General features: G+C 38.4%; 1 protein-coding gene across 4 annotated transcripts; it reads right to left on the bottom strand.

Moving 5' to 3' along the window:
• Positions 1-1,710: 1,710 nt before the first annotated feature.
• Positions 1,711-15,157, bottom strand: jade1 (jade family PHD finger 1). Of its 4 annotated transcripts, none has more exons than XM_038304692.1 (11): positions 15,000-15,157; positions 12,448-12,530; positions 10,160-10,227; positions 8,112-8,269; positions 7,755-7,939; positions 6,971-7,182; positions 6,720-6,887; positions 6,484-6,600; positions 4,732-5,253; positions 3,846-3,963; positions 1,711-2,772 (listed from the first exon to the last, which is right to left on the bottom strand). In XM_038304692.1, the coding sequence occupies exons 1-11, from the start codon at positions 15,086-15,088 to the stop codon at positions 1,754-1,756; spliced, it is 2,739 nt and encodes a 912-aa protein (XP_038160620.1). In that variant the 5' UTR covers positions 15,089-15,157; the 3' UTR covers positions 1,711-1,753. The 4 variants fall into 4 exon arrangements, with proteins under 4 accessions (XP_038160620.1, XP_038160622.1, XP_038160621.1 ...); XM_038304694.1 differs by lacking the exon at positions 15,000-15,157 and adding an exon at positions 14,346-14,474; XM_038304693.1 differs by lacking the exon at positions 15,000-15,157 and adding an exon at positions 13,082-13,218.
• Positions 15,158-17,454: the final 2,297 nt, after the last annotated feature.

Consider the following 17,454-nt stretch of genomic DNA (forward strand, 5'->3'; position numbering starts at 1 on the left):
TTATTGTTATTTCAATAATTGATTCACAATTAATAATTGTTTCAGCCTTGTACCAAATTAGTCAGTATCCCTGTTTTGAAATCAGCCGACTGAGAATTCATGGAGTTAATGGTAAAGATGAGGCCACATTCAGGCCTATAGATTAAACCAGAGAAACAAAAACATCTCTTAATCCAATGTCATATCTGTTTAGTTACCTAGCAACTGTTAATTAGCAAGCTCTGATGTTTAAGGGGTGCTTAGACTGCAGTTTTTGAGCTAAAAAAAAATCACCAAATACGTCTCAAGTTAAGCTAATATTTGGGTCAAAAGTTAGCGTGGTTGCACTAACCTCTTAACATCCACCTCATTTTGGGTAATCTTTGCCTATTTACCATACCTTAATGGAAAAGCAAATAACTTAGAAACTGTAAGCCCAAATTACATGTGATACATTATTTGAAAGCTAACACCCTCTAGTTTCTTAATATAAACATGAAAATTGGGTGAGTAAAACACCCAAGCTGCATCAGTTCAAACAAGACTCAAAGTAGGTTTTTTTTATTCTCCAAAATAAGTCTTTTTTTGAACAGCGATAATAATGTGGCTGCTTTGTCGTGCTACATTTCGACATGCTGCTGTATCTATGTTAATTGCGCTTTGGCGTTCGCCATTTCCATAAAATGAACTAGGTGGTTGAATTGTGGATAATCTAAGCTTTCCCATGATGTCTAACATGTCAATACTGGTAAACATTTTAACAGTGTAATTTTCATGCATTCTGAGTTATTAAGCGCTGTAAAACGGCGACCCGGTGGGTTTTGAAAGGCTAAAGCAAAAAAAAAAAATAAAAAATTTATTTCTATGCCATTTTAAGGGTAGAAATCATTTAATTAATCCTAAAGTATGTAAATAAAGCAGATAAACATTTTACATTAAACACATTACTGGAAATGAACTTGTAATTATCATTCTCTTGCACACACGTACAAAGATTTGTCTTCAGAGTATTTTTTATTTCTCTTCAAGACATGCCTCCTCGCACTCACACACTTCTTTTGCATAACAGTAGTACAGCAGCGGCCGAGGGTACAAAACGCTTATTATTTTTCAGTGTAAAAATATCTCTTCTCGTGCCTCCCACCTGTGCCATCTTCTCGTAGTGCAAACGCTTCAAATAAAAGTTAGGCACATGATGGATACGATCGCAGTTCAATTACACTTAAGTGCTGATGACGTGGAAACATTTCTTTGATTTCCTCTTGGTGGCTTTTCCAGTTCATACTCAGTGAGACCAATAGCAATGAAACGCTGGACTTCCTGGTTTCAGCTGTCTGATGCTTGATTAGCGAAAGATAAGAAAATACAGAACTACTAGAGTCCTACTGGCTGATCAGATCAGGATTATATGTTTGAGTTGATCGGCGAAGTGCAACCGACTTTAATACTATAATAAACACAAGTTACATTGCAAGCTTATGGTCCCAAGCAACAATCACAACATCGTCCTAGTTGATGCTTTTGCTTGTAAATATTGGAGCAAGCGATTTAAGTGGCAACTTGACAATTTTCTACCTAAAAAAAACTCAACAAAATAAAACTAACTAGCTCAAAATAAATTCAAATATTTCCCAGTTTTACATTATGGTACAAATAAAAAATAAATATCAGCTCTGGTTGTTTTTATTCTCCATCTAAGCCATTTCATGATTTCTAGAGAAAATAAGGGTACAAAGAGTTCTTTTCTGAATACCACAGTGCGGCGGGCTCTTCATCAGGAGGCCAGCACGCCTCGGCGGATAATGTCAGAGGCGTAGCGCCGCCCCAGGGACGAGTCGCCCCTCAACTCGTGGGAGTGGCATCGTTTGAGGCAGGGCTCCAGTTCGCCGTCGGGCTCCGGCACCGTGCGGAGCCGCGTTCTGGGGTACGCTGGGTCTGGGGTGTTTGTGAGCGGTCTGAGCAGAGGGTTGCTCTGCTGCAGCTCCTCCCCCTGCTTCAACGCAGCGCTCAGAGGCTTGTCGTTCCTCTTTGGGATCCGGAACTTCCCCCAGCCTTTCAGATGTCCCGGCACGGATCCGTTTGGGCCGCTGGAGCCGCTGTTCAGGGGCTTCCTGAGCCAGCCGTTAGTTTTGGAGACCTCCGAAACCATGCTGGTTTTAAACTTTGCAGTGGGAGTAACATCCAAAGGACCGCTGCTACGTCTGGCCATCCCATCATCGAATAAATACTCGTCGGAGTCAGAGTTTCTGATGTCCACCAGCCTGATGGAGACGGTTTTATCCAGATGTTTGGAGCTGAACTTGTTCTTCAGCTGGCAGGGGAAGCTCTCTGCATCCTCACTCCTCCTCTTCCTCCCTCGCTCCTCTTGCTCCGGGTCTGGTTTGTGACTGAACGTCACTTCTGCTTCTGGCGCCTCTCTTCTGGGGCCTTTCCTAATCTCAAGCTTGTGCAACTTGATGGAGGCGCGTTCCTGGATCATCTCAGGCTTTGAGAGCTTCATAAAAGGCCCCTCGCTAACCTCGGCCTTTTGGACTTTGACCTCGCCTGCAGGCTCCGTGGCGGTCGGCTCTTTGCTTCGGGAGCTTTTGTTTTCCTTAATCTCTGACGGCTTGCACTGACTGTCCTCTTTGGGAGCATTCATGGAGTCTGATGAGCTTTTCCTTCTTTCCCGTATCTGCAAGCTTCGTTTGCTCTTCTGACCAGAGTCACTCCAGGAGGAGCCGGACAAGGAACCAAGGGAGGATAAGGAACCCCCAGAGAACAGCTTCTCCAGGTCCTTTGCAGAAGGATCACCTGAAACAGAGAGAGAAGCACAGCTTTAGGATGCTGTCAGGGTCTAAACCGAAGTGATGCATGGTTTTACTATTCTGACTAGAGATCGACTATGTTTCCCCCATCAGTTTAACCGATCCTCCATATGGACTGTCAATTTTTGGGGCCGAAATAAATGACACCATGATAAATGTTACTCGAGTCTTATAAACACAAATATGTTAATGAAGCAAACAAATGTTAGAAATGAAAAGAAAAGGAGGGAGTAATAATGCATGCGGCTGTTGTGATCTAAAATCAGCTCAGACAAACAAGAAAAAAAGGCCAAAAATAGATGCAGGCCAACGTATTGATCTGTCGCCAGTTCTGTTCTTTAAGGTTTTTTTTCTAGAAATTAGAATGATGGTAGAAAAGGACATGGACAGGTGGGTTAGAATGAAACAGAACCCGAAATAGAGGGACGGCTCTGGAGCGTTCAGATTTCTCCTGACTGCTTCCTACTGCAGGCTCCTGATAACAAGCCACGGACAGATATAAAGGATTGTTCAAATAAATGCTGTTTTTATGTTCAACTTAATCCCAATTTAACAAAAACATTTTCAAATCACAGAAACGTTCAGTTTAGTTCCCATTATATTCAAGAAGAGTAAGACACAGCGATCAATAGATCCATGAGGTAGAAATAACTTTTCCAATCAACAGTAAAGTCCTGCAGAAATCAGAAAGAGTCAGGAAAACAAAGAGGGAAACAAAAATCTACATGATTGTTTGGTTTGTGCAAAAGAAGTTGCAATATTAATTCCTGGCTAAATTATCCAGCCCTAACAGGAGCATCTACAAATGGGATGGATGGATGGATGGATGGATGGATGGATGGATGGATGGATGGATGGATGGATGGATGGATGGATGGATGGATGGATGGATGGATGGATGATAGAAAAAGGAAAAATCTGAAACACTAAATATGTTTTCTTCTTCAAGGAGGAAAAAAACTGAAAAATCAGATTCCAGACCTTTTCCAGCAGGAATAGAATAAATCTAAAAACAGAAAAAATTGTGCAGACATTTCTGGATCCGTTGGGACGACTCACCGTTGAGCAGCTCGTGGTCCAGCAGCCGGACCTGGTTCTGGAAAATCTGCTCCTGGACTTTGCACAGCGAGCGCTTCAGCTTCTCTCTCCGGGTCACCATGTAGGTCAGGTTACGGACCTAAGGAACAAGATTCAACATTTTTACCACATCACACCCTGTCACCAGTCCCCGATCAGCTTCAATATTCTTCTCTTGTTCGATGAAAACAAATTTGCCCTGCAATTTTGAAGAAATTTCAGATATTTTTTTGTAATAAAAGTCTTATATTTCACAAAACCGCAATAGAAACATGTTTCACATGTGTTTAACTCTGCTGTTGCCATGTGCTTTTCCAGGTTTATTGCGTGAACAAACTAATTCACTGTGAAAAGTTTGCATTCTGGAAATGAGCAGAATATAAACGGTTTTGTAGACATTGAAGATGGAAACAGGATTTATAGAATTCACTGCAATAAGCAGAAAGAACAGCCTGGGTTATTCTGTCAGAATGAAGATGTCGGTTTTAAGATGTTCTGCTGAAAAATTAGGGAATCTGGATCCGTCCTCAACACCAAACCAAACAGAGACCCAGAACCAACAGCAAAAAAAACAATAATAATTATTCAGAGTTCTGCTTTCCACCTAAAATATTATCTCTGTATCATTTGTGTTGATTCAACTTTTCAGTAGCTATTCTCCCTCAAACACAGTGTGACGTTATTCTGACAGAAAACCCAGGAAGTGATATTCTGAAAACTATTTTTTAGGAGGAATCTACTGATGTTTTTTAATCCATCTTCTCCTACTTTTCTTGTGCTGCTTTCAACCCTTAATCTGTCATATAATCCTGCCTACGGCTCTGTCCCTGGTGCTGATCTCTGCCTTGTGGAGGAAACGCAGACCTACCCTCTCCAGGTCCTGTCTGAGGTGGGTGAAGAGCTGCAGGCGTCGCAGCAGCACCTCCTGCTCCCGGCGAGCCAGGCTCTCCTCCTCATCCTTCTTGGGTGTGAGCAGCTGCTGGTTGAAGTTGGCTTTGCGTTTCAGCTTCCAGTACTGGTAGATGAAGTCGACGGCTTCGGCCGGCAGCTTCAGGCTCTTGGCCACCTCCTCCACATCCACAAACTGGTAGAACTCCTCCTCCATCTCCTGCAGCTTCAGCTTGCGGAGGTTGACCCTCTTCTCCTGCTGGCGGCTGCTGAGCTCCTCCTGGTCGCTCTTCGTCCTCCCTCTCTGGTCTCTGGGCCCCTCCTTCTCCTCTTCGTCCCCGGAGTCGCGGTGGTTTGCCTCGGTACCTTGGATCCCGGAGTGTTTGGGGCAGTAGGATTTGAACTTCACCTCGTCCTCCTCAGTTAGGATGGTGTTCATTTCCAGGCTGGCATGGAGACCACACGTCACATGGAAGGCAGTCCTGCAGTTTTTTGCTGAGCACTGGAAATTGAATAAATGGTGTCAGACAGACTGTAATAACACAGATATTACACCAATTAAAGCAGTTATTGATTCTCTAATAAAATCATTAATTTACAACTGATAACTTATGTGGAATATTACATAGCCTAATTGCACAAAGTGAAAAATTTAAATTTTTTGATCATAGTTGACTGATAATAAAATATCAGAAGTTTAGCGACTCAGAAAATTAGAACGTCTCATAAGTTCAATAAAAAGGCAATTTATAGCAGAACTATGCATCAGTGCGACGTAGCATGGAGGCCATCAGTCTGACTAAGATGCAGCTCTTTTTCCACATTTGCTCCGCCCACAATTAAAAGCAGAACAGCTGCAAATCACTTTGGCTACTTTTCCACTGCAGCTCTTGATCCAATTTTTTTCCAGGAATCTGAATTTTTGTGGTCGTTCTCATTAGCTTTACATGCGTCCTTTATCTGACTTCATTATGAACCGCTTGCAGCTTCAAACTGACAGACTGTCGTCACACGAAGCACAACAGTAAACAGAGCAATAGGTGCTATGCTTCAGGCCAAAACAGAGGCGGTTTAATGTAACACAAGGTGCTGGGTGTGAAACACATGAACAAAAGGAAGGAAAATTCATTTTAGGGATAACTGATTGCTATTTCTTCACAAAAGACCGTTTGGATGCAGATGTGCAATCAGTAATGGTGGAACAGGGATGTTATCAACTTTACAGAGACCAAGTTTATTCAGAACTTTATCACGTTTTATTAATACATGCCAGACTTGGCACAATACAGTTTATCAGACCGCAGCTGGAACCGATGCTCTCTAACCTTAATAGCATTCCTCTGTTTGAAGTGTTGTACTTTAAATTGAGGATAAAAGCAACGTTCCAAATTTAGACGGTTTCTATGAGCCTTTTAATCAGAATTAAATAAAGTCTCTCCACTGTGTTTTGCTATCCTAGTTCCCGTCTGTTCTGCCAACTGCTACAATGTCCTGGTGGGTAGAGCAACATGGCGACAAATGTGAGGGAAAGTCTCATTTAATCCACCCTGGTGATTCCTACTGGAGTCACATTAGAGATCTGACTTAAGTTGGATTCTAGCCCACACAGGAATGTGGCTCAAATGGGAATTGAAAAAAAGACAAAATCAAGGAAGAGATCTTTGATGATAAAAAACCGTCTTCAAGGCGCTGGGTCAAACACGGTCGTCAAATGATTAAATGATCTCCTTACCTGTATGCAGGCTCCTGTCTTCTCTTTACACAGGCAGCAGATCAGAGCCCATCTGTTGCTGGGAATGTGGGAAACGTTGGTGATTGGCTCCATCTTCTCTGGGTTCCCAATGCTCACCTGGTAAACAAAGCCACACAACAGCAACATGTGAGTCTTAAGGAAAACATATAATAATTATATGATAAAAACAGCAGGAGAACAATAGAATCAAATAAAAACTTCTGACAGATCTTCACCTCTGGGATCCACAAGGCACAGCTGACATGAACCCACTTGGTTCCGCTTCTGGTCGGCTTCATGGCTCCGCCCTTTTTAGGACACAGCTGGCACTTTGGGAGGATGCCGAGCGCACAGATCCTACACAGCCAGCTGCCTTTGGGGACTTTCTGGATGCCGTAACACGCCTGATAGGAAATAAAGCATCAGGTCAAATTCTGGACTTAAACATTTCTAACTGATTTCGGCTCTAATCATGTAAACTTCTGACCTGATGAACGCAGATGTTACACTTATCGCAGAACACCATCTCATTGTTGTCCTCTCCGTCTGGCGACTGACAAACATCACACACCACGTCTTCGTCATACTCGATGCCCAGCCCCTCCTCCGTCTCCATGGCGTGCGTCATGTTTTCGTGACAGCAGTGTTCGAACTCCTCCATAACTCTCTCCATCGTGTTCTCATCCAGCGGCGGCATCGCTGCAGAAAACATGGCTGTTAACCAGGATCTCCTGGACACAGCAGCTCTTCAGCTGATTTAAGATCTTACTGACAGAAATGACCTGTTATGAAAACCACTACTAATTGGCCAAAGATAAGACTTTATGGGTTCTATATCATGCAAAATCTACTTTTTGATCATTTAAGTAACTATCATGCTATTTGTTGATCAAATCCATGCTCAAAGTGGTATTTCATTTGATTTATGCATCTCTGCGTGGAGCTAACGTCTTCTCAGTTTTTAACCACCTAAAAACCCTATATATTCACTTCTAGCCACTATGAACAACAGTGGGGAAATCACTGGGGATTCTCAGTGCGACAGGCTGTTAGTGTGCAGGAGTATGCTGCTCCAAACTGCAGAATATTTGAACCATTTGCATGGCTAATATTCTGATGTGAATATCTAAAAACATCTTGAAACTACATTTCTACCGCTCATTTCATTAAAGCCACGCTGTCTTTTTAAACAAAACCTGTCTGTAGACTATTTGCTTGATGGGCGTCCCTAAATAATCTTACACGGTTATAAGGTGTGATCTGTAGCTCACCCATCTGTGCAAACTCCTCATTGATGATCTGCAGCCAAGCCACGTCTTCTTCGTTCAGGTCGTAGCGGCACATCCCCTCCGCCAGGGTCCGGATGTCCACGTAGCCCAGCGCCTCCGTGCCCGACGTCCGGATCAACTTCTTAGGCCTGATGAACATGACCTCCTTTCCTTTCTCTGCCAAAACTCTGTAAGAAACAATAATAAAAGCTCCATCTCTGACCTACTATCCAAGGAAAAAATAAACATATATACCCCAAAAATTCATAAACTAAACATATTTAAAACCGTTGGGGTTAAAGGGTTTCCATTTTTGAAAATGGTACAAAGGATGAAGCATAGAAGCTCATAGTTCTCTACCTGGTCAGAGGCTGAGGAATGGACTGGGGGCTCACAGGCACCTGGACACCTTTCTCCCACTCCTGCCTCCATGGATCTACCAGGATGTAGTAATCCTCAGGATTCAGTGGATATGAGTCGTGTAACTTCATGGCTGTGATCAAGTCTGTCCTAAAAACCTGCAACACAGTAACAGAATTATCTGTTTACTATTTTTTATTCAGTCAAGCAAATGGCTTTAAACAACAAGGTTCCTGAGTTCAAAGACTGGAATAAATTAAATTATAATCAATAACTCTGATCATTTATTCTCTATACACATATTTACTGTATGTTGTAAAAATTAACTCTGGGTTTTGAGCAATAAATTATTATTTTTTTTTTTTTTGCATTACTACACAGTGCATATGAAGTAATCAATAAATTAATTGTTTGTTTTTTTTTTGTGTATGTTAATTTTTTACACTTTCATTAGATTTACGGTACGCTTTATGGGGGTTTAAAACTTTGAAAAACAATGACATTTTTTTTTATTTGAAATTCTCTGTATTTTAGGAATTTGGGGAATTGCATTCTTTTCAGGTTTTATTTTCACACCCTCTTCATATTAAGCCCATTAACAGCGTTTGCTCATAATGCGCACATCAATCAATTAAAAACACAAATACAGACCAATAGAAATTTCCTTTCACTCCTCAATCCAGAGGAAAGGCTGAAAGAATGCAATAAATAAAACTCAATCTGAAAAATAGACATTTGAAAAAATAAAGAAAATATTAAAGCTGTAAAATGTTGTAAAATATCAAATATATTAAAAAATGTTTTTTTTTAGAACAGCAGTTACCCTCAAAACATTTTTTATCTTTTTTTCTAGGTTTCTTTTCTAGATTGCATTTCTGTTATTTTAAATGTGTTTTATTTTAATTTCATTTAGAAAAGGGTGTTTTTTTGTAACAATGGAAGAAATTCCATAGAAAACTGCTAAAAACTGAATCATTAGCATTTATTTTTGCCAATAATATACCTGAGCTGATTTCATATGCTTATAATTTTAAACTAAGAGTAAACGCTCTGCTTTCTGGATTAGCCAATTAGAACGCTGCATTGGTAAAGTCTATTGTTTTTCTTCAATTTAATTGGCCTCTGAGTTAGAGGGCGTGTCGGTGGTTTGCAGGCTGCACAGAGATAACAGGACAGATGTTTCCACAACTACCGTGGGCCTCAGATCATGAAGCCGGCACAGCTTCAGATCTGCTCTAATAAACTGCTCTCTATAAACATAATAGATCTGCATTCACTTTCAAAATAAGCAGATATTCCTGCTTACAAAGAACCAAAGTCTTTAGTTTTCCTTATAGCTACACTTCTAAAATATATAAACAAAATCACACAATGTGATATTTAAATATCTTATTTACATTTGGTTGGCTACAGTAAGCAATGTCAGGAATGATACTTAAACAATGACTATAGTTACTTCCACGATTCAATAACTGATTGGTAACTCAGTTTCTGCACAATCAAAGATCGAACTGGGTACTTGTAACCTTCTCAGAGCACAAGCGCACTGGTCTTAACCACTAGACCAACACTCCCACACATGATCTAATGATCTATGGTGTAATAAGTTCAGAAATGTGGATAACCTTCATGGTATCGGAGCTTTAAATACAACCGGAAGTTCACTTATGAAATACATGTTTGATATCAATGAATTAAAATGCTTCACATGTAAAGCCACTGTATGTTTCTGTACCATTTTGGTGTGTGTGTGTGTGTGTGTGTGTGTGTGTGTGTGTGTGTGTGTGTGTGTGTGTGTGTGTGTGTGGCCGGACATGAATTGCAAGTATTATTTGCTTTTCAGCAGGGGTGTTTAATTTCTGCCTGCACAGGATCAACTGTGGATCTCTGCAGTTCCTTTATGTATTGACATTTCAAGCTGTTATCAATTACTTGGATTAGATCTATCACACAAAAAATGCAAAGAAAACATATTAAAAACCTATAGATTCCTATAATGGATCTGCAGGAAACAACACGTCCTGTGTGACGGTGAAGAACAGACTTACCTCAGAGGGTTTCTGCCCCGTTCCTCTCCGATGCTGTGATGAATGCAGGGACCAGCAGGTGGAATTACCTGAAATACAACCAGGAATTATTGGCTCCAGCTGTTCTGTTTGCAAAGCATCTGGATTTCCTCCAGGACATATAAAATATAAATATCTTGCATCCATTTTAAATACAATACTAATGGTATTGTGGGGGATTTTCGGGAATTTTTGAAAAGAATTACCCTCTCAAGTTAAAGAACAGAGTGGGAACGCCCATTAAACGCATGCAAGAGCCCATTTCTCCTCGTGCACGCTCTGTTTAAAAGTTGCTGTTTGCATCGCTCATGCAAGCTTACTTTCCAAAATAAGATTTGTAATTTTTCCACCATGTCAGACTCACCACCAGTAAGTGAAAATGGGGATGAGCACGTGGACGGCCTTATGTAAACATATAACCAGAATGAAGAACATCCTCCACTATACCTTTAAAACTGGCTTATTTAACTTCTTATTATGAACCTAAGCATCCAAAGCAAATTGAATAAGAGTCCATCCAGAAAAAGAATGAAAGTAATATTTTAAAGATTATTTGATTAATTTACCTTTTTCTGATTTCATTTTTTCAAACTTTTTATGTATTTATTTAGTTTTTACTGGTTTTAAACCTCCAGGAAATCTTCAAATCGGACTTAAGGAACTTTTTGCTATTATATTATTAAAGAAATATAGAATCTACAGCCATATAACCATTAGCTGCAGCTCTTCTTCAATTGGTAAACATTTTCATGGAAATATGGTTATCCTGCAGGACATTTGCGCCCCCAGTTGTTCTGCTCTTCAGAGCATTACGCTGGCAGATTAATTCATTTGCCGACTTGCTTGATGAACCTGAGCTCTGCTGCTATAGAGGCTTCACTATCCTTTCAAACAAGTCATGGCTTAATAACAGCGATGGGTGACTTTTTAGTTTTCATGACTTTTAAAACTTTTTCTTTCTTTCTTCTAAGTACAATAAATAAAAGAGTGACTTTCAGTGAAGATTATCTTTAATTACTCATGATATCCAATAGTCACTTCTGCAGGGGGGTATCAAGCTCCTCCCATTCTAAACTGCACATCTAGTCTGTTACTGTTAGCATCCATGCTGCTATTTGGGAATGCTGCTGTGACGAGGCTTATTGAAAAGAAAGGACTTGGACTTTAAACATCATATTTAACGTAAGCAAGTTAAATATACCTTTGTCTAGTTAAGGTCAAGCTTCAAGGCTCATGTGACTCCGGTTTGTTTAGGGCATGGTCTAAATTACCCATCATTACTTTTCCTATGGTAAGCAGGGAACATTTTAATCAGAAGCCAGAGAGAGCACCGCTCTCAGTTTCGGCTCTGAGCACAGAGTAGCCCAGATCTCCCCACACACTGCTGTTTCGGCCAGGACAACATCCAAGGCTTAAAGGACTCGGAAATGTTTAAGTCTGTGAAAACTACAGCAGCACAACCCTAACTCTTATTGGGGTCACATTATTTTTAAACTACTGTAAGGTGTTAATACTACAAGCAAAGGAGAAGAAGTTAACCATGTTAACTTTACACTTTTCTCTAAATTCAGTTTTAATCTAAATTTTAGCTTGATTGCATTTTCTAAATCATAAATATTTCAGATACTAAATACAACTATAACAGCTTCACAGCAGTGGGAAAATTAATGCTTTTTGGGTTTGAAAAAAGAAATTAGATCATATTCAACTTTGAAATTGGATTCAAGCTTTCATATTTTAAAATAGAGCACTTTTAACTCGAGATTATTATGAAGTTAGCATATAATTCTAATCCTGATCTTTTCTATACTGCCCAGGTTATCTAGATTCATAGTTTCCTACTGCACAGTAAGATTTATAACTAGACCAGGTATTTAAAGCTCAAATTAAAAGCAAAAAAAATATCAAATATACACCTAAAATTGGAGAATGTAAACATCTAAGTTTGATGTGGTAGCTTTTTAGTTAATGCAAAATAAATTTGACAAACAGCACAATTATTCTGATTTTATGCAAAACCAAATATGATATAACACCTTTCATTTTATACTGCAAAGATGAATAAAAGTTTACATTTTTATTATGATTTTTAAGAGTTGTTATCAAAGTAATTCAATGTTGCAACTCGGTTTTATTTACGGAGGATGCTTTAGCTACAAATGGCTAAATCAAAACATTTACCCAAATGTACTTCTGTTAAACTACACACTGATGTCCACATTTACACAAGCTTTGTTGGGCTGAGTCAGCTGAGGCAATGTTTTGCTTACTTCCATTATCTGAGTCATCGCTGCTGCTGGGATGCCTGCTTCTCTTCATCGTCTTCTGTCTGTGGAGCTCCGGCATCAGGACCCTAAACATAAAATAATAAAGATGAGCATGAATGCGTGAGCGAAAGTGTTAGGAAATAATACTGAAAAGAAAATATGATTAAAAAAAAACTTAAAGGATAAGTTCTTAGACAAAGTATTGATTAAAATATCTTAATTAAACCCTTAAGAGACAAAAATAAAAAGGCTAAATTAAACGTATCGATCAGTTAAATATTAAAGCTCCACGTTTACAATAGCTTATAATAGAGACTAAGCGATATTACGCAACATTGCAAGACCTGAAATGTCAACAACAGGACGCTTCCAGAAGCCCTCGGAAATAAGAGGTTCTCCTCGGTTCAGATTCTCACCGCGGCTCAATGCTTTCACTTTTACCATCCGAAGGCTGTTATTTTAACAAGAAAGTGCAAAGTGGAGCGAAACTGAAGAAAAAAAACAAAAAAAAAATGCACCACTTCACGTGTTTCCTTGGAGATTACACCGCGTCACGCGTGTTTACACTTCAAGGTAACTTTCCACACGTTCCCCCGCGCACGTAAACATCACGTCGCCGCGTGGCTCATGGACCTACCGTTACATACTCAGTAAAATCAGCACTGACTAATAGCCTCCAAAGAGTGGAAAATACCAAAAGTTTACGCATCGAGGAAAAGCGCTAACCCTAATTTAGCATGCTAGGCTATAACACTGAAGCTAGCTCGTTTGTGTGACAAAAACCCCTCGTTCTGCACGCACGCGTCACAAACACAGACTGAAGTCAGCCTCTGAATCGTAGACTAGGACTGCTGGTGATAAAATATATTATATTGTACTGATTTAATATGCTAAACAAAAAACATTTTTTTGAGTTGTGAAATCTTAATTTAATTTATGAAAACAGAAATGACCCACCTTAAAACATGGAAATGTCAACCATGAACAGCTATATTGCAAATTTTACACTTGTGTTTACAAAATAAAACCTGTCTAAGTCTAAAAAGTACAACAGATGATCCATCAAACCATAACACTATATAAAATATTTGCATGGGGACCCTAGAATGTCTTCCTCATAACAACTACACTGTAAACATTTGACACAGTAAATTATTTTCCAGAAATTGCAGCTTCAATAAAAAAAAAAAAAAATAATTATTTATCAAACCTCAACAAAATCATATAACTAAGAAAAGTAAAGCCTCATATACTCTACACTAATAAAACAATAAATTTTTAATTCACAAATCCTTATTCAACCTAATTAGTTGATATGTACTCAAATTATGATTTTAGGTATTTTTATTCTTGAGATATTATTGATTAGGTCCTGCTTAGAGTAGGCCAACTCGAAAACAATATTAAAATAATTACTATTAAGTTATTACATAAAAAGATGGTTGATTTATTTTTTCTTAATCAAATATCAATGTAAGATAAGATGTTTATGATGGATTCAGTTTACAAATTACCGTAAACCACTGTAAAAACGAACAGATTTTCTATTTTAAAAACCTAAATATATATTTTTATGGCGACAATTCAATAAATCCTTATATATTTTTGATAATCTAGTTGTAGAGCTTTACAGAGCTATTAAATGCTGCGAAACAATTTATTAGCAAGAGTTATACAGGGCCGATTGGAATGCTAGCTTCAGTGCTGTGATGGTGCCAAACTAAGTGGCAGCAACACCAGTAAACATCTCCGTTCTTTTTAGATGAACTACGTGTAACATTTACACATATATTTTTAATCACCGATAAAAATACAGCGAATAATCCTTTAATCCCAGCCACGATTATTGATATAAACAGATGAATAATGTCGAATTACAGCTTTGTTGCTATTTTCCTTACCGTTATGCAACCTAAGGGCCCACCCACACCCGATGCATCAAGTGGAACTCTCGCTAACATTAATAAAGGGGGATTTTCAGACCGAATCAAAGCGCATCGTGTGAATTTATATTATCATGCACTGATATGCACAAACCAATTCAAACTAGAGACGTTTCAGGAGCAATAACTAAATTATGCCGATGCTAAGTGTTAGCTAGCAGCTAGCTAGTTAGCTGCGAGCTAACAAACGTCAGTTCCAAAGCCGCCGCCGTTAGCATCAGCTAGCATGGCTTCCACGGTGCTAACTCATTAGAAAACACAAACAGCCCCCTATCCGTCAAAGGTTAGGGGTCAAACTTGGACTCAGTCGTATTTCTCAAAAGTTAACATGTGCAGATAAATTAGAAGTATCCGTTTCAAAGGGACCAGTGTTTCGTTACTGTTGTGGTTAAACAGTTGGTTACAGTGAGGTGTGTTTATCGAAAATGAACTGGCGGAGGTTAATCTTTGGCGCCATTTTAAATGACGACGTCGCGTTTTCCTAGCGGACTGCTGATGCGACCATAGCAGATATATATAAACTCACCTAAACGCCCAGGTAGAGGCAAAAAAAAACACGTGCAACAAATGCAAGCGGGTTTATATCGTTTAATAAAATAATACGGTACATACAGAGCACGTCCGAGTGATGAAAGCCGGTGTTTGAGTTTGATGCGAAGCGCAGTTTTTCCCGTGAGTTCCGCTTGACCCGCATTCCACATACACAAACACAGAGAGAGCAGCGGCGCCCTCGGAGGAGGTTACCCAGCACGGCTGCAGGAGTGCATGTCCGCCGCAAGGGGGCAGCAGAACCCCTTCAAGCAATTAGATTTATTTGTAGTATTTGTATACACGAGTGTAAACAAAAAAATATACTTCGTATAAAACTGCACTAGACAATTTCATTTTTTTAAAGCGCAGCCTTGAAAACAGTAATAAATACATTAAAAAAATAGTAATATAAACACATGACTGTATATTTACAGTTCTAACATTATTATTATTATTATTTTTTTTTTTATTTTTTTTTTTTTTATTATCCAACAGATTTGAGGATTAATTCATGACCCCAAAATCCTTACACTATAAGCACCACTATATTACATCACTACCGTTTTCTGGTCAAAAAAAACAGTAGAAAAAATGGATAGACACTCAGCTGCCATATTTTTTAAGTAGGCCTATAATTATTATTGTCTTTATTATTATTGCCTTTATTATTATTATTATTATTATTATTATTATTATTATTATTATTATTATTATTATTATTATTATTATTATATATTTATAATTTAATAATTATTTCCTTTATTTTCCCATTGTAGGACACTAAAGGGATTTTCTATTATATTATGTTATACAAACTATAACAGAATAAAAAGAGTCCACTAACAGATGACTGTTAACTTTTTATTAAACTAAAAATATAAAGGGAAAGTTTTCAATATTTCAATAAAAAACTCAACAGATGATCCAACAGATGATTTAAGAGGTGCATCTAGAGGACACAAAACAGGTTTGGATGTAGAAAATGCAGTATTACTGACCCATATGTTGTTTTTCAGATATAAACTCAAACCACTGACATAGCTATTTAAAATGAGCACCGACTTACAGCTACTGTTATCAAATTCTAAATGTGAATAAATTTGTTAAGTTGCATAAATATTTACACCCAGTGTTAAAAAGTAGGAAAATATGGAAACAGATAAATGTAAGCAGAAATGCACCACAGAGAGGATGACAAGCAGCATCACAGTTCTAATCCTTTAAGCAACATAGATGAATCCAAAATCATTTTCAGAAAAAAAGAAAACAGCTGATTGATTTGATTAAGGTGCAGTTTAAGAATGAACCTTGCAGCATGACAGTAAACAGGAAAATGATGCTACACATTTTTATGATACACGACTACACAACTCTCTGGATGTCTACGTTTGGAACAGATTTTACCCTCGAACTGGACAGAAAGGAGTTCTCCTCTTCAGAAAATACATCTAACAAGCGGAATATGAGATGAAAAAGTCAGATTCAAAGTGGTTTCATTTGTAAATTCAAAAAAGCTATTCTAACAAACCAGGTCCTTAAAAAAAAAAAAAAAAAAAAAAACTGTTAAGTTCATAACTGGTTGTTTTTTGCAGTAACTGGCAGTTAATTTTCTTTTGTTCATGATACAAAATTAAAAAAAATTGCCCCATTCTTGTTAGCTTAACTGCATTTAGTCGCCATTATCTCACTTAGGTTTCTGCCCAGGCTTTTACTAGGCCACAAGAAAACATTTTTTTTTTTTTTTCGGCCTGCTGCTGGGATCTGGATCAGCTGAACAGTAGCAGTGTTCATAGTTCCATTTAATGCCACCCTGAAGTCACAAAATGACCCTCTACCACCATGTTTGAATAATGGTCAGATGTTTTGGTCTGAAATACCGAGTCGGTGATACAGCAATTGTGATGGATCGACACATGCTTAGGAAAACAAAACAAAGAGCATTTCCCAAAATCATGGGGAGAGTCAAAAAGTTGTTTTTTTAAATGCATGACAGGCCTAAGCATATGTGCGCCTCCATGTGGTTGTTTGTCTGTTTTCTGGCCTTAAATGGTATAGATTAATTGTAACAATAGGCTTTATTTGAGAAATATGTATTTTCCGTGTAAATACAATAGGGCAGAAATACTATAAGCTGTTTAGTTTAATACATTTTAATAAAATATAGTCACACAGACAGTGGCATGTTGTTTACTCTGCAGTTTCTTATGAGTAGATGACGTATTGTAGGTCCTGTAGCGATAGCTCTGTTCAGCCAAAACAGCAATGAAGAACTTGAACCTTTTCAGTTTGAACCAGATTGCATTGAAATTTCTGATAATGTAGAAATCAGGATCGATGAGTTATAATGAACCAAGAGATGCTTTACTGTCACTATCTTCCAATTTGATTGTTATTCAGCTTCTGATAACGGTATTAACTCTAGTTTATGTAGTAAACAGTCGATCACAGGCTGATCATATTTGTTTGTTTCCACAGATATCTCTTGTATAACGGCTCATTTATGCTTTGAGGCAGCGAAGTCTAAATTTACACTAGT

The sequence above is a fragment of the Cyprinodon tularosa genome, unplaced genomic scaffold (genome assembly GCF_016077235.1).
Source record: "Cyprinodon tularosa strain WSP-4 unplaced genomic scaffold, ASM1607723v1 ctg54, whole genome shotgun sequence".
NCBI lineage: Eukaryota > Metazoa > Chordata > Actinopteri > Cyprinodontiformes > Cyprinodontidae > Cyprinodon > Cyprinodon tularosa.

Bases quoted from the DNA above. Each gene is read 5' to 3' on its own strand.
- jade1 (XM_038304692.1), bottom strand. From the start codon at position 15,088: ATGTGGAATGCGGGTCAAGCGGAACTCACGGGAAAAACTGCGCTTCGC. The intron at 7,940-8,111 runs GTAGAGAACTAT...TGTTTCTTACAG, and splicing joins ATTCCTCAGCCTCTGACCAG to AGTTTTGGCAGAGAAAGGAA. The intron at 2,773-3,845 runs GTGAGTCGTCCC...TCTCTGTTTCAG, and splicing joins GGACCACGAGCTGCTCAACG to GTGATCCTTCTGCAAAGGAC.